Source organism: Carettochelys insculpta, chromosome 20, assembly GCF_033958435.1.
Source record: "Carettochelys insculpta isolate YL-2023 chromosome 20, ASM3395843v1, whole genome shotgun sequence".
Classification (NCBI taxonomy): domain Eukaryota; kingdom Metazoa; phylum Chordata; order Testudines; family Carettochelyidae; genus Carettochelys; species Carettochelys insculpta.
Genome location: NC_134156.1, coordinates 17,418,063 through 17,440,279, shown reverse-complemented (window position 1 = coordinate 17,440,279; position 22,217 = coordinate 17,418,063). Strand labels below are relative to the sequence as shown.

At 40.9% G+C, this 22,217-nt stretch overlaps 1 protein-coding gene across 14 annotated transcripts in view; it reads right to left on the bottom strand.

Moving 5' to 3' along the window:
- Window positions 1-21,282, bottom strand: part of ZNF207 (zinc finger protein 207) — a 32,123-nt gene extending 10,841 nt beyond the window's left edge. For 6 of the 14 annotated variants that reach the window (XR_012648284.1, XR_012648285.1, XR_012648287.1 and 3 more), the window contains exons 1-11: window positions 21,136-21,282; window positions 19,775-19,902; window positions 17,919-18,057; window positions 16,870-17,040; window positions 14,183-14,258; window positions 10,416-10,516; window positions 5,884-6,044; window positions 4,887-4,979; window positions 3,432-3,674; window positions 2,338-2,497; window positions 1,626-2,115 (exon numbers count right to left, since the gene is read on the bottom strand). Coding sequence is in view for 5 of the 14 variants with exons in the window: in XM_075014928.1 (XP_074871029.1) it covers window positions 1,955-2,115; window positions 2,338-2,497; window positions 3,432-3,674; window positions 4,887-4,979; window positions 5,884-6,044; window positions 10,416-10,516; window positions 14,183-14,258; window positions 16,870-17,040; window positions 17,919-18,057; window positions 19,775-19,902; window positions 21,136-21,175 (1,473 nt within the window). In the remaining 9 variants the exon portion in view is untranslated. Of the gene's footprint in view, window positions 1-1,316; window positions 1,338-1,360; window positions 2,116-2,337; window positions 2,498-3,431; window positions 3,675-4,886; window positions 4,980-5,883; window positions 6,045-10,415; window positions 10,517-14,182; window positions 14,259-16,869; window positions 17,041-17,918; window positions 18,058-19,774; window positions 19,903-21,135 lie in introns of those variants that run through there. The other 8 variants (XR_012648292.1, XR_012648291.1, XR_012648286.1 and 5 more) reach the window with 8 other exon arrangements.
- Window positions 21,283-22,217: the final 935 nt, after the last annotated feature.

The following is a 22,217-nucleotide window of genomic DNA, read 5'->3' as shown; positions in this document are numbered from 1 at the left end:
AAAGTAAGATTCTAAAGAACTGGAGGCATTGTATAGTGAGTTCTATTGGACTATATAGCACAATGTTCTGGATATATTTTTAATTAGAAGATTCCAGAGTGAAAAGACAGGGCATGAAAGTAAAACACGGTGGAATTCCTGGTACAAGCTAGAGTTCTAAAAAATGAAGATCTCTCTTCCAAATATAAGACTAAACCACAATACTTAGTATAACAGTTAAGAAAAATACAGGAAAACCTACTACACTGATGACCAAACTAGGAGGTAAAGCATGTCAGCCTATGCGATGGAAAAACAGGGAAAGAGTATCAATACAACTCAAGTGGCACAGATGACAAGATATAGCCTGAAGCCGAAACTTGTGATCTGCAGAGGAAGAGCAACATTTGCCCTTTTCTGCTTCTTCGTGTTTAAAAGACCTAGAAGGACCCCCATCATAAAAATAAATAAATAAATCCCATGTTTGTATTTCTACATTAGAGATTTAGCCCCATAACACTGGAAGACCCACTGATTAAAGAACAAAGATTTAAATTGTACCAAGGAAACTAATCTGAGTAAGAGGATAGGAGACTAATTCAGACTCAAAATTCTGAATTTTTAACTAAGTAATTAAGATAGTTGGGAGAAGAGTCTCAAGGTTCAACATCCAAGGCACCTGACGGGCTGAGAAAACTCATGATCCATGAGTCATCTTGAGTCCAGCAACCACTGACTTCTCAGTATTTATGGTAGAAGCAGAAAACGAATTCCCATATTTTTAGGGCTCCTTTACACATCTTAAAAGGCAAAACAAAGGCAAAGGCCAATTTTTCCTTTCCTTTCACTTTCAATATAGTAGCAAAAAAGCCACTCACTGTGTGTCATGCACCTAAGCTTCTAGAAGTTTTCTCCTGAATGGCTCCTGAGGTTCATGCATTGATGCATTCACACATCCAAGGAAGTTATCTGAAGAACTAACGTGATGCATCTGGCACTAGGATTTATACTGGTCAGGAGTCATATTTACATCCTGCTAACATGTGAAAGTGCCATGTTACAAGTTGCCTAAGATATATTGCAGACAAGAAAGGCTTAATAAAGAAACCTGCGCCAATTATAAATAATAGGTGAGATGTCCCCTGTAACTTCATTCCTATTAATTATTTTAAAAGTTAGTTAATAAGTGTACAGGTCTATGTCTACTTGCTTAGGAGATTACAACATGCAGCTAAAAAGTGATAAAGTACAAACAAGAATTCAGCGTATATCAAAACAGCAGCAGTAAATATGCGTTTATTACACCAATAACTACTGCAGCATGCATATGTACAAACCTTGCAGGCAGTTGTCCACAGCTGGTCATGAATAAAAAGGCATAAATTTTTGTCTTGTTTTATTACAATGAAGTTTATAACAATACAGAAAAGTCACATGACCTTAGGGGGTCAGTTTACTTAAACCCTGCAACAGGAGGAACTCTAAATACATTAAATATCATTACATGCTCGGATTTTTAAATGTACAGGTAGTTGGGAATAGTTACAGCCCTCACCAAGCTAAGTTGGGGACCTGAAGTCCAACAGCACGTGAAGTGCTGTGAAGGCATCACTTTACAAATAGCAACATAATGTTACAGAACTTGCCTTTAAGATGGTATGTTCATGTAATTCCAGCGCCTTCACAATTTAACGAACCATATTTACTATACTTCACTTCTAAAAACCTAGATGAAACATGAAAAAGAAGCCATACAGTATAAATTGCAACATCAGGAAAAGCTCCTGTTTTATTATTCCAAATAAATTTTTCCCATGTAAAATAAGAATGTCCAATAGTTCCTTGCAAGTGGGAAGATACTTTTTTTTTTTTTTAAGTCACAATGAAGCCTTAACTGATGGAAGCTTGGCTATATTAACAGCACAAGATGAGAAAAGGTTTAATCTCCAAACCTATTAAACTGTGTGCAGTAGCATCAGTAGCGGCCACCTTGCGACATTACAGGAGGTCTCATTCCCATTGGAGGTCGAGGAGGTCCACCTTGGTAAGGGGGCACCATTGGAGGTCCTTGACCATATGGAGGCATTGTGCCAGGAAGGTATCCTGGCATGCCCTGGTGATGAGCACCATACTGGCCTGTGAACAAAACAGTAAGAAAAAAGTAAATATCTCTGTACAAGCTTTCTTTTTAAAAAATTAATTTTAAAATAGTCGTTTAGTAGATTCAAAATATTGTAGACAAGTTCAAAAGATTTGAACTTAATTTTTGTAAAAACCTCTCCAGTTCAAAGTAAATGCTACACCTTGATTTAAAAGTTTTCCGTGAAATCAAACACAGTATGAATAAAGTGTAATTACCATGAGGAGGTATAGGAGGTCTCATTCCCTGCTGCTGTGGAGGAATTCCTGGTTGTGGTGGCATCATGCCAAGTGATCCAACTGATGGATTGCCCATGGATACCTGTCCTGGTCGAGGGAGGTTACGCTGATATTTGGGCAACTGTGCCCTTCTCTCTTCCTAAAATAGCAGCATATGTAGATTGTTTTAACATAACAGAGGAAAAGCAAGGGAGCTGAGAATTTAAATATTGGTGGAGAATGCCCACATAACACAGAATTTATAAAACTAGGATTGTTATTAAAGGTACCTACAATAATGGAACTGCACATATGCTATTGTAATGTTTTCAAATATATTATCAACAGTATCTCTTTCCTAGACAATCTACCACACAATGCAAATTCAACTACATCTAACTGCTACACTAATGACTTGTCTACACTTGCTCCCAAATTTGGTGAATATGCAGAACTTCATTAGTAATCTTCCATGACCTTGATTACCATGCCCCCTTCGACGTTGGGGGCAAGCCCTAACACTATCAACGCTGACATTGGAGGGAGTGTGAGTGTGAGTGTGAGTAAACAAGAATTGTGAATCTAAAGGACAAAACTAAGTCTAACCTGAATTCTAACCTGACTTAGAAAAGCAGGATGCATTTTGGCTTGCTATTTTTCAGTTCTGAATTTGGAGAACATCATCCATGCAACTGTTTTTCATTTTTGTCAGGAGCACTTCGCAATTCCTTGGTCTCACTCATGCTAGGCTGGCAAGCTATGTGTTTGTATCTGGCACACTTCTAATACTTATATAACAGCCTTACAAGAGAAAGCCAACTAAGGTAAAGCCACATTAAGGAGGGATGATTCTTACAGTCAATGTAACAGTTTCACTACTAAAATATGGTAATGCCCATAGTACACTATTCACCACCTTAAAACTGAAGATATGTACCTCATATGAAGTACAGATAAAATAATTCAACACATTTTACACTCCTGCCACCATTAAAATCATCTGGGATAGACAAAAGCATCCTTTTAGCTACATGACAATTTCAATGGAAACATGAGTTGCACTTATGTACTGAAGAAAAACTGTTTTAACTTACCAGTGATATATCCTCATCTGGATGGATCAACTTACTGGTTGCGCTGGTTGTTGTAAGGGTAGCAGGCTTACTTGTTATCGATGTAGCTGGTTTAGCTGCAGTACTGTTTGTTGTGCTAGTGGTTGAAGCCGTAGACTGTGTATAAGCAGGGAATGTAGGTTTGGGGGGCTCTGTGGTTGTTGCAGGTGTATTATTTAAAGGTTTGAAATCTGTACCCACTGGTCCTGGAACAGCTGCCTGAGCCTGTGAAATACAAAAATCCATCAGTAGAAATATTTACATTTCAAAATAAGAGACTCATTTGCCTGTTTGACTTCAAACTTTCCAATAAGATACAGTTAAAATAAGCTGATTCAAAACAACATTCAGCCTCATCACATACTAAAGCAACTGAAAACAAAGACAAAATAAAACCTAGTGCACATACTAAGAGCCTACATGTTGCAGGTAAAAAGGCACAACTAAAATAAAAAGTACAAAAGAAAAATTGCATATGTATTCTGCTAAATTTCTTGTATAATTTAACCCAAAATATTTAATCTGATATATAAAACTCTCCTGGAGCACTCTGCTTTAGTAAAGACAAGCTATGCTGAAGTAAATGTCTATTTCTGTTGTGACAAATTAGTGTATTTTAGTAATCATTAGTGAATACAACTTCAAATGTTAGCATTCAGTAATGAAATTAGATGTTTTGAAAATCTTGGCTTTAACTAAACCTTTTAGTATAAGAGCTCTAACATGTCAGCCTTTAAAAATAAAAATTTATTTTGAGGCAGTCTCTCCATAACAAAAACACTGCAACAGCCTACCAAAGGTCTCAAATACCTGTCTATGTCTCTTTCAGATATTTTAGCCTCATTTATGATTGAAGAACTACGTGAAAGCAAATTTAAGGCCCCCTGTGAAAGACAAGAGGCTTGAGTCAATACTTTCTGTGCTTAGAGACAAGAAAACTCTGCTTTGAAAAAAACAAGCTTTCACGTGAGAGTATGCCTTGATAGTAAACCAGCATACAATTTCAATTTTCCATTCAGCCTTCTATCCAAAGCTAAATGTTTCAATTTTGGAACATAATGCAAATTAGAGTTTCCCTATATTATTGTGATGTATCAATTTAAACAGCATGAACTAAAAAGGTTTCACCATGCATCAAGCTAACGACTGCCCACTAAAATGCATTTAGCTGCTGTCATGCTTTTTAACCCTTCAGAACCAGGGCACAATACTTCTCATTTTCTCCCATTAGCCAAAAAGAATTGAGCACTTTGAAGCATGTAGTCCTACATGATCCAATACACAATTACGGATTTAGTAGTTTTACCAGCTAAACATAATCAGGAATATAACAGCAATTATCTGAAGATGTTTAGGCAGACTTTCAGATTTACATAACGGTCCAAAGGGTTAAGTTGCAAAGCGATTTTTTTTTTTAAACTGCAACTTCCTGCGTACTTGTGCTGTGCTAGGAAACAGAGCTTTAGAAGATGCTGACAGATTTTCTGAATTGGATGAAGCTGTACTTGAACTTGTGACAGGTGTCCCCATCTGTAGCATAAAAGAAAGGAAACAGTGAACAGTCTCCAAACAAATGGGTGTTAAATATCCAAATGGAAGGATCTCTTATCCAAGAGACTGAATTTTTGTAAATGATAACCTCCCCTGTAGAAGTCCAAAATGTAAAAAGGACGTGAAAATTTCTGCAACATACTTGAACAGAAGTAAAGAATTAAGGATGTACGTATTCATTTACAACAAATGCAATCAAATGGTAATGGTCACAAGCCTCAAACAAAAAAAACCCAAAACACTCATTATAAGGAACTCTGAACTCCCACTTTTTACCCCAAAAAATTAAAGTGAGCATATGATTCAAAGTTAAAGCATTACTGCCTTCTGCTTTACATTACACTAGCAATAATGCTTTCTTGTTCAAATATAGTCAAAGTTTTACTCCAGTTTGAAAAAATTAAATGAAGCCCAAGGCATCTTTGCAATCTTAACTTTTTGATCTGCTACTAGATGGCGGCAGCTTGCTATCCAGAGATCAGATGACCAGACTTGTGCCTTGTGCATTTCAATGGATGTTCTGAGAAGTCAGAACCTCATATGTGCTGATGTACAAAGATAATCAGGCAATCACTTCCCTCCATAACCAAAGCAATGCCAGAGAGCTTTCTTCCCACTGCTCGTCACCTGCTGATAAAAGCTATACCTAGTTCCTGGGTTGCTATACGACACTGGAGACAAGGAAAATAAAAAGTGAATAAAAATCCTAGTGTTAAACTGCATTACAATAAAGAGCCTAAACAGACGAGATGCTTTACCAATTACTTTCGTCATATCTTCAATGAACAGTACTAACAGTCACAATGTGCAACGGTGCACTTGTCCACTGTGAGGGACAAGACTTGGTAGTTAGCATTCCAGAGTCTCCTAAAAGTCACCTTACCTGTCCTGCACTGGGGAAAAGTGGTTTTGTAACTGGAGGCTGTGGGGTGGGTGCTGCTACAGCAGGAGCTGGTGGTCTATTAAGAATGCCTGGTGCTGTCACAGGCTGGGCTTGTGTCATGGGAGGCATACCAGGACGAGGACCAACAGGTGGTGGCATACCTATCAAAACAAGCAAGAATTTGTAATAAAATTTCAAACAGGTGAAGAGAAATATTCCTTCTAAGTACACTATTTCAGAATGTTTTAAAACATTAATTTTTGTTATAGTTTTGACAGATAAGTCTGTAATGTCAATTTACATTTTATCAACTTGTAGAGATTGTATAGAGTCACAAATTAAACATATATGTTTATATAGTAAAAATGACCACATTTATGACAAAGACTGAAGTTTTATCACATCCACCTTAAAATTACAGATTCAATTTTGAGAGAAAGGAAAAGTACAGATGGGCGCTTCGATATGTTCTGCACCCACAAGTTCTTTCCATTTAACTCCACATGCAACTCAGAGAACCTGTGTAAGATTGACTAAGTAAATCTTATTCCCTAACCTGCCAACTGTGTGATAAGGGCACTACAAAGCCAGGGCAAACTGTCAGTAGTGGACGCTGGACTTATGATAGGGGTACCATATTTTACCTTTCAAAAAGAGGACACCCGAGAGGGAGGGTTTCAGTATTTACTAACTTGCATTGTATTAATGTACTACACTCACTCCCTCTCTCTCAAACAACATTAATTAAATGTACGTTGGTAGCTACTGATACAGATACATTTCCTCTCAGGTATGTCCTCTTTTTCGCATGGTCACCCTACTTATGAGACCAACAGCAACCCACAAACTAAAATCAGGCTGTGACTGATTGCTCTATAGGATCCTTTGGAGAATCAACATTACAGACTAAGTTGATATTAAGTAGGGATGTCAGGTAATTAAATAATTATGATTAACTGCATGATTACCTGCACTATTAAATAATAACACATTAATTTTAAATATTTCTGGCTGTTGTCTATATTTTCAAATATGCAATTAAAATACAAAAGCAAAGCATACTTTGCTCACTTTACATTTATTTTTGATTATAAATATTTGCACTGTAAAAACAAAAATATAGTTTTTATTCACCTCAGAAGTATTGTAGTGCAATATCTTTACCATGAAAGTTGAACTTACAAGTATAGAATTATGTACAAAAAAGAACCGCATTAAAAAATTGACCAGTGTAATACTCTAGAGCCTTCTAGTCCAGTCAGTCAGTTCTACTTCTTTTTCAGGAAAAAAAAAAAAAAAATCACTCAAACTAGCTTATTTACATTTGCAGACCGAAGGTTTATCACATCCACCTTAAAATTAGATTCAATTTTGAGAGAAGGAAAACCTTCAACCCCTTTTGTTCACAACGTCACCTGAATATGAGAAAAGGCATTCACATGGCACAGTTGTAGCTAGCATTACGAGGTATTTATAAATTCGTATGTCCCTTTCTTGGTTTAAGCACCATTCCAAAGGACATTTCCATGCCGACGATGGGTTCTGCTTGATAATGATCCAAAGCAGTGTGGACTGACATCTACAGTTTCATTCTCTGAGTCAGATACAATCAGCACATGGTCCTCTTTTTTTTTTTTCTGGGTGGTGTGGGTTCCATAGCTTCCAAATTAAAGTACTATTCTTTTAAGACTTACGAAAGCATCGTCTACACCTCATCCTTCTCAGACTGTGGACAGCACTTCAGAATCTTAAACCTTGGGTCAGATGGTGTAACTATTTTAGAAATCTCACACACACTGGTATCTTCTTTGTGTTTCGTCAAAACAGCTGTGAAATCATTTTTTAAAACAAATGTGCTGAGTCATCACCTGAACCCGCATGGCAGAATGTGGGCATAACAGTGCAGGGGACATATACTTCTCCCTTTAAGGAGCTCAGTCACAAATTTAAACACTTTTTTTTTTAAAACAAGTATCATTGCCATGAAAGAACGTACTCTGGAATGGCCGTGGAAGCATAACGAGGCACACAAACGTTTAGCATATCAGGCATGTAGTTACCATGCAATGCCAGCTATGGAAGCACCATGCAAATGCCCATCACTTTCTAGTGAAATTGTGAATAAGAAGCTGGCAGTGGTATTGCCCATCAACTTAGACAAGCTTGCTTGTCTTAGCTGTTGAAAGAACAAGAAGTAGGCCTGAATGGACATGTAAGTGTTAAAGTCCTACCTTGTTTTGAGTGGTTATGTAACTAAAAAACCCACTACACTTTTTCTTACACTTCTATGAGAAAGATTGTGCCAGAAAACTTGTATGAGGTAAACTGAAAAATATTATTTCTATCAATTTTACAGTGAACATATGCGATTAATTTGATTGTGAATAATTTTTTGAGTTAACTGCATGATTTAACTGCATTTAATCAACAGCCTTAATATTAAGGTTATTAAAACATCAAGTAAGACAAACAGAAGTGCAATTCTCCTTATGGTAGACATACTAAATGTTCAAGACCAGGGGTGTCCAACACATGGCCCATAGGCCAGAATCTAGCCCATGGAGACTTTTAATCTGGAAAAGGTGTGGTGCAGCTCCCAGGGCAACTCAGCATGGTGAGGCTCTCAGAACTCCAGTGGGTCACCAGGGGTGGGGTGCCTGGCCTCATGCATGCGAGTGCGCATGTGTTTTAAGCCTGGGGGCAGTGTGGGATTGCAGGGAATGGGGTGTGGGGGGTGTTAAACCTGGAGGCAGCTTGGGGCTGCCGGGAGGGGGGAAACAGTTTGGGGCTGCATTGTGTTCGGCCTCTGTAACATGTAAAATTTGCCACCTGGATCCCGATGAAAAAAGGTTGGGCACCCCATACAAGACCTGTCAATGGTGCAACTTAATTCACTTGCAACACTTAGAAAAAAAGAAAAAAATAAGTTTCAGCCAAATTACTTCTGGATGCGTGGCTGCCACGAAGTTTCTCCTAAAATGTTTACTACCGTTAACAGATGCCCACAATACTAGTTACAAGTAAACAAGATGTAGCAGTTTATACAATCTTACGATTTACCATAAAGCAACACTTCAATACAAAGAAATGCATTAAAATACGCAATCACCTAAACCAAAAAGTCTGGAGAAAAACCGCTGTGCAAAAACAATAAAGCGTCTCCAAATAAGACAAACTGCTTGCCGCAAGCATACTGTAATACAGTCTCCCCAGACAAGAATAAAGTTATTTTATACAATCTCCCTAATTCATCTGAGGAAGCGGGTCTTTGCCCACAAAAGTTTATGCTCCAAAAAATCTGTTAGTCTACAAGGTGTCACAGGACTTCTCATTGTTTTTGCGGATACAGACTAACACAGCTACCCCCAATACTAATGGATATGAATCTTCTAGCTCAGTGAAGTTTGAGACCAAGAAACAGCAAATAATTTTTTTATGCAGAACACCTACAAAAATTTTCTTCAGCCAAAAAACCAAAACTGTTATCAGACCAAAAACAAACAGCAACGTACAGCAAAACAAAAACGAAGTAATTTCATCAGGTATCATAAAAGTAACAAGCAGTAACATTGTATCTGGTTTTAATAACAAAATATATACCATAAGTATTTTTCCAAATGTTCATGACACACCTGCAAGTTATTCACATAAACACCAGTGTTCTGTGAAACAGTTTCAAAAGCACTGTTCTAGCCTAAGCAGATGGACTGCAAGTTAGTTAAAAACTGCTCCAATTTCAGCTAGGATCCTACCATCCCAGACAGCTGCTTTTCACAGCTACCTATGGCTCTGTCTACAAAGCAGAGCTATTTTGGGATATCTAGGTATCCCAAAGTAGCTACTCCATGTCTTTGAAACTTGACTGTTATTTTGAAATATTTTTCGAAATACTGGGTGCGCTATTTGAGCACCCTGTACTCTTCGTTGCAAAAGGAGTAAGGGATGCTTCAAAACAGTGCATTATTTTGACAGCTTCAAATTGCCAAAATAGTCTATTTTGAAATAAGATATGCAATTAGCATAGTACAAACTACATGTCTTATTTTGAGTTTAGGCTGCTGCATAGACGTAGCCTTAGTGTTTAAAAGTGTTTAGTGATGCAGAACCTTCCTTAGGAAATGCTTTCCACGTACCTATGGGCTACAGGGGAAAGCCAAATTCTAATTATTAAACTTGCTCAAATTTGGTCTCTATTGAAGCTGAGGAAAACAAAATTAAAAAAAAATAGGAAGTGGGAAGAGATGCAACTAGAAGAGAGAAAAATTCAGAGTGAGAGAAAGGGTCAAAAGAAGAGTGTTGTAGGGTAGAGAAAGGCAATGAAAAAGAAAAAGCTACTCTCCATATTCTCCCTCCCAATAAATAAGTGTACTAATTCAAAATACTACTATGACACCACGTTCTACCCTTTATCTTTGTGAAAATCAACTACTGAATTCTACAGAGATGTACACTAGGAACCGTGTAGTACATAAACCAATTTTTAATCATATTAACCCAGAAGCCCCAAGTTAAATAAAAGATATTTAGCTCACCACAGTATGAGTTCGACATCACTGACCTACCTGGTGGCATACCAGGCATAAGAGGTGGTATTCCTGGCCCAGGAGGCATCATCCCACCCATTGGCATCATCCTATGAAAATATAAAATAAATATTAATATGAATACTACTGATCTCCTGAGAGCATTAATAATATTAAGCTAAAGGTGTTGCAAGTAACCTAGATTTCCACAGATATAGAAATTCTAGTTGTTTTGTCTCTCAGTAGATAAATCATTCCCCAATGTTAGAGGTTCCACTCTCAAACAGGAAAATATTTCTCTTCTACATAGGATTCAGTTCCTTAAGGTGACAATCAGATTTTTATCTGTCTGTCACGTAGAGTCTCTCCATTAAAGGGAGCTCCAGCACGCCCCTTTCAGCCAGTTGGATCAGTTTCAATGTAACTGGGCTATTAATAAACTGTATATGAAGCATATCACTAAACTAGAGCAGACCCCCGACTTACGCGTAGGTTGTGCGTTCCTGGGCAACCATGCATAAGGCACATTTCGTGCAAGCCGGCACCAGGTTAGGGAGCAGCCCTGCTGCCTTCAGGTACCCTGGTCCTGGCTAAGCTTGGCTCCCTGCTCCCATGGACAACAGGGAGCCAGGAACCTGGCAGCATCCTGGCTCCCCTTCACTTCTGGGAGCCAGGGAACCAGGCAACAGCCTGGCTCCTGATTCCCCGCCACTCATGATTTTGACTTGTGTTATTGTAAGAAATGCATAAATCGAAATAATGTAAGTCTGGGGTCTACTGTTTATTAGAACCCTGCTAACAAAATGCATGAGAAAATTTGTTTAAATCATGCTGTAACGCTACTCATTTTTTAAGACTCCAGGAGAATATAAATGAGAGTCTAACCCTGAACAAGGTGTAAAGAGACAATCATCTTGAAATCAAGCTGGTTATTAGAGCTAAATAACACAGAACACTGAGAGCCAGGACTGGTGGCTGGCCCCTTACACTTGGCTTCCCAACGTGTGTGGCTTGGGGGAGCCCCACAGTTTCTGCAGTGTCCTGTTTGCTGCACAAATTCTCAGAGATAATTGTAGCCTGCGCACTTTTGTCAATCTGCTCGGCTGCTGTGCACATTGGTTTTCTTTCCCCAGGGGACCAATGGGGTTCCTGTTAGCATGGCACAGTCAGAATGGGGAAAGGCATCATTGTTATTTGCAGGCAGAATATTCCTTGAGGCGGGGGAACAGAGGTGCACAGCCATACAGAACCCAGAAAACGTACAGCTGTTCTTTCCTCAGGTAGACCAGTGAGGTTCCTCTTAGCATGGCACTGTCAGAAGAGGAAAAGGCTCATAGGTTTTTATAGCCTGAGCGTCTTTACCAATCCACTTCAGTACTGACCACATTGATGTTCTTTCCCCAGGGGACCAGTGAGGTTTCTGTTAGCATGACACAGCTGGAAGAGGGAAAGCCAGCAGTGGTTTTCAACAGGGGGAGGGAGACTAACCACTAGAAAGCGAGGCACTGTCTTTCCTTTTCTTCTTCTGAGTGATGCTAACCACTGGACACCAATGCTCTTTGGGATTCACCACTTTTCCTTCTGAAAATTGGCCGTTTGGCTTCAAAGAGAGGGTAATGAGGGCAATGCACTCTGGGAAGATGAAAGTGGGTGCTTATCATGGTATATTTGGTTAAAAGGTCCATGACTGAGATGACTCAAACAATCTTCCTTTGGGGAAAGACTTCCAAAAAACGGCCATTTGTTTTAGGGCAATGCAGTGCAGGAAGATGACATCACGCTCCCACAACCACTTGTGGGGATTTTTTCCCCATAATACAGCAGCAAAAAAGTGCAGAATGCAATGGGGCTCATGGAACTGTGCGATAGGTTCCTACAATGCAACAGTTGAATTTTAAGTGATTAGTGGGGGTGCACTAAGTTGATTTGGTGCGCAAGTGCAAACACTCAACTTAGACTTTGTAAAATCCAGTGTTCGAAATTCAACTTTATATCGTAGTGCAGACATACCCTAAGGCTAAACACTGGTATCCCATTAGCTCCTATTTGTAGCTGCTAAACTGCTTTAAAATAAACTAAAGACACATTAAATACCAGCTTGCTTTACTTTTGAAGATAAGCAATTTAGTTCTCAAAGGAAAGTTATTTAATAAGGAGCAAGGTGTCCACAAGATACCATATGATGGTTCTTAAGCTAGAATCACCTGTAACCAGGCTAGGGAAAGTAGTGAAGGCCCCCACCCAGCTCTTCAAAAGATTCTCTCAGAAACTCTTGGATGAGGGAGGCCCTCTCACTGTCACCATGAAGATGCACGTACACCACAAAGTATTACATTATGAAACAGACTTTTTCTTATCTGAAAAGAACAGGGCTAAAATACAGTAAATCAGAACAAAACTATTTTATAGACCAAGGCTAGTCTTATTTATCCTGATAAGTGGAAACTGGTTTTGGATGGTTAAGCTTTAAACTATTAATAATAAAGTTGTAACCTTAATCTGTAAGGCTGCAATGGTTTGACAGATTAGTGCAGTTCCTTTGGCAAATTACAGTTTTTACTATACGGCATGGCATAGCTCTAGATTAAAATTTGACAATGAACTTTAAGTGCTATTCAGACTAAAACCCAGTAATGTCCTGATAGCAGAATGAAATCCTTCAAGCTATAAATCTGAATGAAATCCTTTAAGCTATAAATTTCAAAGCCAAACAACAAAAGAAAAAAGAAAAACCCATCTAGAACGCATCTGCAGTAATAAGATTTACCACCACAGTTCTTTGGAATTCAAAAATTTTATAATATGTCAAGCAGGTTGTTTCAAAAAAATATCTATAAAAATGGATCCTTACCCAATAATTTCATTAAACAAAAGTTACTCCCACCTTCTCACAGGAAGTGACCAAATAAAGTTACAGACTGTTCCAAAATGAAAGGTGAAGTAGGAAACAAGAGTTATTGCAAGGTTATCCCCTAAATCTTATGGATCTCTAATTATTCTCAACAAGAAAAACCTCAAACTGTGCAATATACAACACACAAAATTACATGACAGATACTGAATGAGAGGGGCTCAATGAGCTGTGTCATTGGATCTAAAATGGCATAATGGAAGTACCTAAATTACATTATTATTTAAATGATTACATTTTCACCGCAAAATGACTGCATGTACTTTCTGTTGATGTAATCTGTGAAAATGCATGACCAAAAAAAAAAAAAAAAAAAATCTAACTGCGATCTTCCAAACACACTGTGATAATGTGGTTGACATGTAACACCCTAACAGCTTGAAAACTCATCTGCACACTCCAGAACTGGTCTGTGTGTATCTCATTTAACAATATCTTAAACTGAGATGCTTATTCCTTGTTGGATCCACAACAGATGAGAATAAGAGAAACTAATGCAACAGTGTACATGCACAGCACATAGATTTTCACAATAGGGTTACCGAAGGGTTTAAGCTAGCAAGGCAAGATTTCACATCCAATTATATTAATCTGGGAGCAGGGGAGAAGAGGAATGACAGCATCACATTTGTGTACACCTTGATAAACTGTACTGACATTCTGATGTTGGTGTACAGCCCTCCAGGCCCTATGTTAACTTTAAAATTAACACAAGTTTATAAACACTTCTAAAGGTCTACTGACATTTGGATTTTTTCCTAACACAGTTCAAAGCCACCAATGACAGATTTAGAGAGGAAGTTGCTAGTGTGCAAAAACACTGCATGAACATAGTGCTAAATCACTTGACCTATCTTTTACTCACCCGGGGGGAATTCCTGGCATAACTGGAGGCATTCCTGGCATCATTGGTGGAACACCAGCCATCAAGGGTGGTATACCTTTAAATTGAAAGTATAATTTTTAGATGGGCAACAGATGTAATCACTATGAGACTTCAGACAAACAAGACTGGATCAACTATTGCTGTATGTGCTTCAGAGAAAAATCCTTTTCAACACTGCTGGAAAATGTATTCTGTATGACTTGTCAAAGATGGGCAGGTGTCATCAATACATTTGGACGTGATAAGAAAATTGATCTATCACTAATAAATAAAAGACTCTTACCCCTTGATATAAGTTTAGACACCATTTGGCATTTTGAAAGAAACGTAACCAACCTAAAGGTAGTAATACCTCAATCGTCTATATGTAAATTTCATCAGTAGATTGCAAAACACTCACTCGACTTAAACATAATTCTCCTCATAATACTCCTGTGAGGCAGGGAAATATCTCCATTTACAGATGGCAAATGGAGGCACAGTAAGGCTAATGACGGTCCCCACGCGGGGGGGGGGGGGGGGGGGGGAGGGAGGGAGGGAGAGAGAGTGTGCGTCAGAGCAGGAAATGGAGCCCAAGTGTCCTCAGGTTCTAGGCTAGTGGTCTAAGCATAAACATACTATGCTCTCTCTGTAAGGTAAGGTATCTTCTCTCCCTGACTGAGCAACTCCCTTCTAAATGTCAGTTTCCATTCACACAGGAATTTTTAAATGGTACCAGGACACATTAATGAAAGCTTCTCCAATATAGCAGATGTAGTCATGTTCATCTGTTGGGCTACATCTACACGTGCCCCAAACTTCGAAATGGCCATTTCAAAGTTTACTAATGAAGCGCTGAAATGCATATTCAGTGCTTCATTAGCATGCGGGCAGCAGCGGCACTTCGAAATTGACGCGGCTTGCCACCACATGTCTTGTCCAGATGGGGCTCCTTTTCGAAAGGACCCCGCCTACTTCGAAGTCCCCTTATTCCCAGAGCCCCGTCTGGATGAGACGCGCAGCGGCAAGCCGTGTCAATTTCGAAGCGCCGCTGCCGCCCGCATGCTAATGAAGCGCTGAATATTGATTCCAGCACTTCATTAGTAAACTCTGAAATGGCCATTTGCGTGCCCATTTCAAAGTTTGGGGCATGTGTAGACACGGCCTTAATGTCAGAACAAAGTCAATGTATGTAGTAGCTGGGCTGCAACATGCTGAGTCATAAAAGCAACAGTGTCAAGAGTAGCAGTGTAGATAACCAAGCCCTTTCTATGGAAAAGAGGTGCAAAATTATGACCAAATTATAGATGCATAAGGGTCTACAAAAGGGATATGATTATATGTGAAGATGACATCTGGTCATATTAAAATGGAATTTCAATCTTTTATGTGACTACAGAGGCAAAATTAATCACTTTATGGCTACCATTTGTAGAGGTTTGTTAATGAGTTACCTGTAATAAAAAAGTTTTTTTATTTAATGACAGGATAGTCTACCAATGGCATTTACTTTCTCACATTCACAGATTTGTAACTCAGTAGCATGCCCACATAACGGCTAGGAGCCAACCTGTCCTGTTCAACTGATCAGACTCAGCTGAGGTGGTGATAGGTGTTTTCTGCAAAGGCTGAAAGGGCTCAGATGAATGTGGACTGCAGGAAGAAGTTTGGCTCCTGAGACTACTCTGGAATAGACAGACGGGGAGCAGAATGAAAGTCATCTGGGTCCTAGCATACTACACTGACTGCGTGTGACCTTGTAAATTACATTTGAACTAATGAAACAGTGCTTTGGAAGATGGGCCTGAAGGACTATGGGAGTCGCAGCAAGCCCTTCTCAGGAAGGCTGGGAGAACAGCAGAGAGGTAACTGGCCCAGCAACTGAAGGGGAAACTGAGGCAGTAGCCAGCCTGAAGCTAAACCAGAAAGGTGGCGTTATAATTATTTTTCCTTGATTGGTACCACTACTAAGCAGTCCCATCACCACTGAGCCCTTTCTTAACATTATATTTTTTTTCAAGAAGGAAGATGTTATGAGCTTAAGCATCAGTCACGAGTTGTACTGCCACATGTAAAAATGTTGGAGGGTGACAGACCATGATCCAGGCATCAAAGTAGTAACTCAACAGGGCTATGTCTACACTAGCACCCCCTTTCCTAAAACCAAATAGAAATAAGAGGATTTTGAAGCATGCAGGGTCCTTTCGAAAAGGACCCCATGTAGATGAGCTGTGTGCGATTGAAAGCGGCACTTTCGAAGTGCCACAGCTGCCATTATGCAGCACCTCATTAGCATATCCTGAAATGTCTCCTTAGCATCCCCTTTCGAAAGGGGGGTGCTAGTGTAGACATAGCCTAGATGTTATTTGGATTTTTCATGTCTGGGGTTATGTCTACACTAGCCCAGAAGAGCCACCTGCTCAGGGTCAATCTTTCGGGGTTCGATTTTGCAGCTCTAGTAGAGATGCGCAAAATCAGCCTCTCATGGGTCACAGCCGATCTCTGCACTTGCAAGACACGAGGAGTTCGAGAAGTTGATAGGAGAGTTTCTTGTTCCATAGGAACAGCCAAGCCAAGCGCAGATAGGTTTATTCTAGCTACAGCAATAGTGTAGCTAGAAACACATACCTGTGGTCCACTTACTTTGCTTAGGGTAGATGTAGCCTAGCTTTAAAAGCCTCTCTTACCTGGTGGCATTCCCGGTGCACCCTGCACAGGAGGCAATCCTGGCTGTGCCATTGGGGGCATGTATCCCTGCTGTGGTTGTACTGGTTGTGGCTGAAATGAGGTTGAGGCTGCAGATTCATCATCATCATACTCATCAGAATCATCTTGTTGCTTCTTCTTCTGGCTCTCTGCTAAAGAAATATAATTAACACTGTCAGATTAAAATACAAATCCACACAATTTAAGAGAACAGGATTTCCTCTACTGCCTACTAGTTCCAATTTTAAATTTCAAATGACCCTGCCAGTAACTGGCAACTATGCATTTTATGAAGGAAAACTAAATTGCACATAAAACTGCTTCCCTCATGTTATTTGTGTAAATGAGTTAGTAAAACAGGGCAAAAAACCGAGACTTCCCTCCCCTATGGCCAGCTGGGGCTCCACTGCCAGTTCCTCAGGCACCAGGGATCCACTCCCACTGCCAGCTCCTCTCTTCCCTGGTCTCCTAGTACTCATGGCACCATCTTATTTTTCACCATGAGTGCTCCAACCATGGAGTATCTCTGGGATCACTGGCAATGCCAGACAAGGAATGTTGCTGGATTACGGGGATTCAACCTGAAGTCATTTAAATGGCCAGCAAAACCAACCAAAAACAGTTACAAAATACACCAACTGCTCTATCTGTGCCAGAATCACTGATAATATTCCTTACTTGCACTACTACAAAGAAGCAAAGCACTCTACTAATCAAATTCTGAAGGGCAATGTAAAACCCAGTCGACTGAGGATTCGCCTTCAAAGAAATCCTGCTTCTGAACTATCTACTTTTTCACACAGCACCAAGCCCAATTAATGCAGTTTTATGATTTAAAGGAGAGTGCCAAAATACACTACATTTCAGGATCAAACCAGGCCCACCATAACATTTTACTCACCACTACAGACATTCAATTTATGCAATAAATATTATTTACACATAGATAATTTACAGTAAATGGAGCCATTATGTACCATAAACTAGTTAATATTATGATACAATATAAGTAATCAGATTTCAAGTTTACCCTGAGTTTTTTGTTCAAGTAACCTTCTCCTTTCATCCATGTCTTTTTCTGGAATGCCCTCCATACCATATATTTCCAGTTCAATATCTGTTCTTCCAGGAATAGCATTTGGAACAGCATCTATTGTTTCTTTATGCACCTAAGCCAAAACAGTTAGGTTCACTGAAATATGCTAAGATTTTTGTGTCTGCTAACATAATTCTAAAGACAGTGTCAACTCGTACACATTATTCTGTCAAGATTACCCAATTTGTCAGATCAACTCATATGCATAAGAAAAACACAGATGTTTAGATTTGTAACTATTTTTTTTTTTTTTTTTAAGATCTGTAACTTAAATCTGCTGGCAATGATGTCCCCAAACCAGCTACAATTTCCGGATCCATTCATAGAAGTATTTTAAGTGATACGGTCCATTATATTTATAACACATTAAACACTTCTTACTGTGTCAGATTTCTCAATAATCTAATATTTTTTGGGAAAGACTGAGATTCAGTTGTACCTTTGCTGGGGACAGAAGAGTCTTTTAAACTAAGGAATGCTTCTATGAAAGGGCACAAGCTATTGCAGCTTAGGAACAGAGAGGAAGCCATGCTAGTCTATACACTATCAAAACAAAAAGCAGTCAAGTAGCACTTTAATGACTAGCAAAATAGTTTATTAGGTGAGCTTTCGTGGGACAGACCCACTTCTTCAGACCATAGCCAGACCAGACCCGACTCAATATTTAAGGCACAGAGAACCAAAAACAGTAAGCAAGGAGGACTGTTTCTGATTTGTTCTCCTTGCTTACTGTTTTTGGTTCTCTGTGCCTTAAATATTGAGTCGGGTCTGGTCTGGCTATGGTCTGAAGAAGTGGGTCTGTCCCACGAAAGCTCACCTAATAAACTATTTTGCTAGTCTTTAAAGTGCTACTTGACTGCTTTTTGTTTTGATATTGCAGCTTAGTCACAGTTAAGCTTAAAGAATTACACAGTTTAAGTACCACGAACTATTTATGCAATTACAATCTCACAAAGAAAAATTGTATCTACGTTAGAGGTTTGGCTGACATAGCTACATATTAGGCATGTAAAAAAAAAATCTCTGTCCAACACAGTTACGCCTATGTACCCCCACTGAAGATGCAGCTACACTAATGGAAGACTGCCCATTGACATCCAGTGTCCTCCTCCAAGGCAAGCACTTAGGTGACCTCCCAAGGAGAGATTCAGGTGCCACCCAGCCGATTAGCAGAGCAGATGCAGACAGCAGCATGTTTCTGCCAGTGGTACACATCCCAATATGCCTTGGTACACATAAAAATTCATTCTGCCCATGGATAGAAAAAATTAGCAGGAACCCTGCTATCATTCGGAGAACAGTTATACTGAAGGAAAACCCCTTCGGTCAGCACATCTACATTATGAAGTCATGCCAGTATTATTTTAGCAATGTGGTACAGTGTAAACATAGACAAGAATAGCTTCTAGGAAGAGTAGTTTTCCCTGATCACTACAATCCACATAGATATTAAAACTATTCCGGAACTTGCCTTCTGGGTTTAAAGCCAAGTAATACATCCTCCCCAACTTGAAGTGGGGATGAAAGGCTACGATGATCCCTCTAACATATATGGTAGTGTGTATATCTGTGATAGCAATACTGACACCACTGAACTTATAAAAGGAGCGTATGTTCTTCTATTAGAAAGAGGAGCTAGACATCAGTGCTTCCTAAAAAAGCCAACTGTAACAGTTTTGAGATTCTAGCAGTAACAAAAGAGCAATCTTAATTTTTTTAAAATTCAGTATCCCTCTAAGGGCAAAATGAACATGAAACAAAATTTACTTATATTTAAAAAAAAGACTTACCTGCATACAATGTATAGCTAAACCAGGTCCTGTATATAGTTTCTTATGACATATATGACATTTAAAGTGCTTTGCTTTTTGATGCTGTATAAGGATTTTCTCATCATCAAAATCCCTGTTGCAATACCTATTCAATATTATTAAGGACATTCTAAAACTTTCAGAAAAAAAATTGTATAAAGCATCTTAAAGGAATGGCAAAAGGAGAAAAAGCTAGGTAAACAGATCACATGTGACTTTAGCCAAAAGATGAATTCAAAAGGTGGCTAGGACTCAGTATTTCTAGCTGTAGTAAATTCAGCTGATCTTTAATGCTGCCTTCAGAGCAGCAGCAAACCTTTAGTGACTAAGGCAAAATTGCCAACACCACCCTATTCACCCAGACTTGCACCAAGTCTCATAGCTCTGTCCGCCCCAGGATATTAAACTCAACGTGGCCAAATTTACTGACCTTATAAGCCCAAAAAACAATCTTGAGAAGTTGGAGGGCAGAAACACCTGTGGAGGGTCAGGGATGAGACCTGCAGGAGGCACCTGTTGGGTTCTGGAGCTTTAGAATCCTAGCATGCATCTCCTCCCTCCAGACAGAAACCCTTACCCCACCATTCTGCTGCAAAGTGACCCCAGCTTCCCCCCACCCCCTTTCCTTCAAATCTGCAAGGCAGAGAATTAGGCAGGGCATCCCCCACAAGTCACACTTGCCCCAGGTGGCTCACGAACCAGTTTGGCCTCTCTTGTATTAGGCACACAAGCTAGGTGAGGTCTCTCTAAGTTTCTCTGAAGCAATTTTACTGCTCCCATCTCTAGGTGTGATTCTTCCCCGCTCCATTTCCAGCCAATAGCACCTTGCTGCTGATTCCCCCACCGCACCCGCTGCCCCAGGCTGGCGAGGAGCTCAATGCAGCTAGGGACAGGGAGTATCAGGAAGTAAGTACCTCTCGCCCGCGGTCGGCAAGCAGCGTAGGCTGTGTCCGGGGCGGGGGGGAAAGAGCGCAAAGGAGAAAATCCCGAGTCCAGGCCGCCTACCAGGAAGGGACCACGGGCGGGCAGGAGCGAGGGCCCGTTGAAGGAACGTGGGGGGGGGGGGGAAGTGCAGCGCCGGCCGCCTCCCAGAGAAGGCCTGGCGGGAGGACAGCGGATGCGGGAAAGACAGCGAAGGCCGCCTCTCGGTGGGGAAAAAAAAAGTGGAAGGGGAGAGCGAGAGCCCGACGCATCCCCACCAGGAAATGGAGGATGGGGCGGGAGTGGAGACTAGGCCCCGTTCCGGGACAGTGAGGAGACGCTGGGGGTAAGAGACCAGGCCGAACTCTTCCCTTCACATCCCCCACCCCGCACCGTCCCGTTTTCCGGCAAAGGATATCAGCACCAGGGCTTCAACTGCTTCTTCTTCTTCCGGCCCATCGCGGAGGCGCCGCCGAGCTAGAGAAAGTCGAGAAGCAGGCAGCGGCCTCTCCCCGAGACACAAAATGGCCGCTCCACTCGCTCCGGCCACCGCCTCCAAGCCCCGGGCCTCCCAGTGTGCACCGCGCCGTGGCTGCCACGTGACATCAGGCGGGATCTAGGCCCTCTGCCGCTGAGGGTCCTAACGTAAGGCGCGACTGCCCGCGGCAGCCATTTTGTTTCAGTCCCGCCTAGGGGCGTAGAAACCTGTGCCGTGGCCCCCTGGTGGCCACAGGGCGCTGAGGAGAGAAGCGGTTCGGATGCCTCCCGGCAAAGATGTGACGTGCCCCCAGGCTTGTTGGCCAGGCCACACTGCGCTATTGTGATGTGTTGGTGCGCCACAATGCAGTATCAGCAGGTTGCCTCCAGGCCCCAAGCTGCCCAGGCAGAATAGCCCTCCAAAGGCTTCCCACAGCATCACCCGGTCAGCCTGCTGCACCCAAAACAAAGCCCTCTCCCAGATCCACTGCGGAGTCCTAGGGGGTCCCACCAGCACCGCTCACATCAGTCAATTAACAAAAGGAAAACGCCACCCGCTCCTGTCAGCGGAGCATCCCCACCTTTGGTTGGCTGATTTCCTGGAGGCCTTGTCACAGGGCATAGTCTTCAGCTAGGGGTTAATCTTTAATTTCTGGAGCCATGAGGGAATCCGGGAGGATTGGCAACTCTAGCCCACGGTCACCACTAGGGATGGCAGCACAGAGGGAAAACCCCATTGCAGTTCCTCAAAATCTCAGCACAGCCTTGTGGGGTGTTACTGTGCAGATGCACTGTGTCATGGTGTAACTGGCCACAGGTGGATGCAAACTTGGGACCTCTGGAGCTTTGTGAAGGCACCTCTACAGTCTGAGTCAAAACCAATTGGATATGCATCTGAGGCTGTAGACCACACTTAGCCTTCTCTGTAAAGTGGTTGTAGTGCCAGGACATGGGACAACAAACCACACATAGATGTATGGGTTGCCATGGCACTAGAGAGAAAGGGTAGGCATCTCTCGTTCCC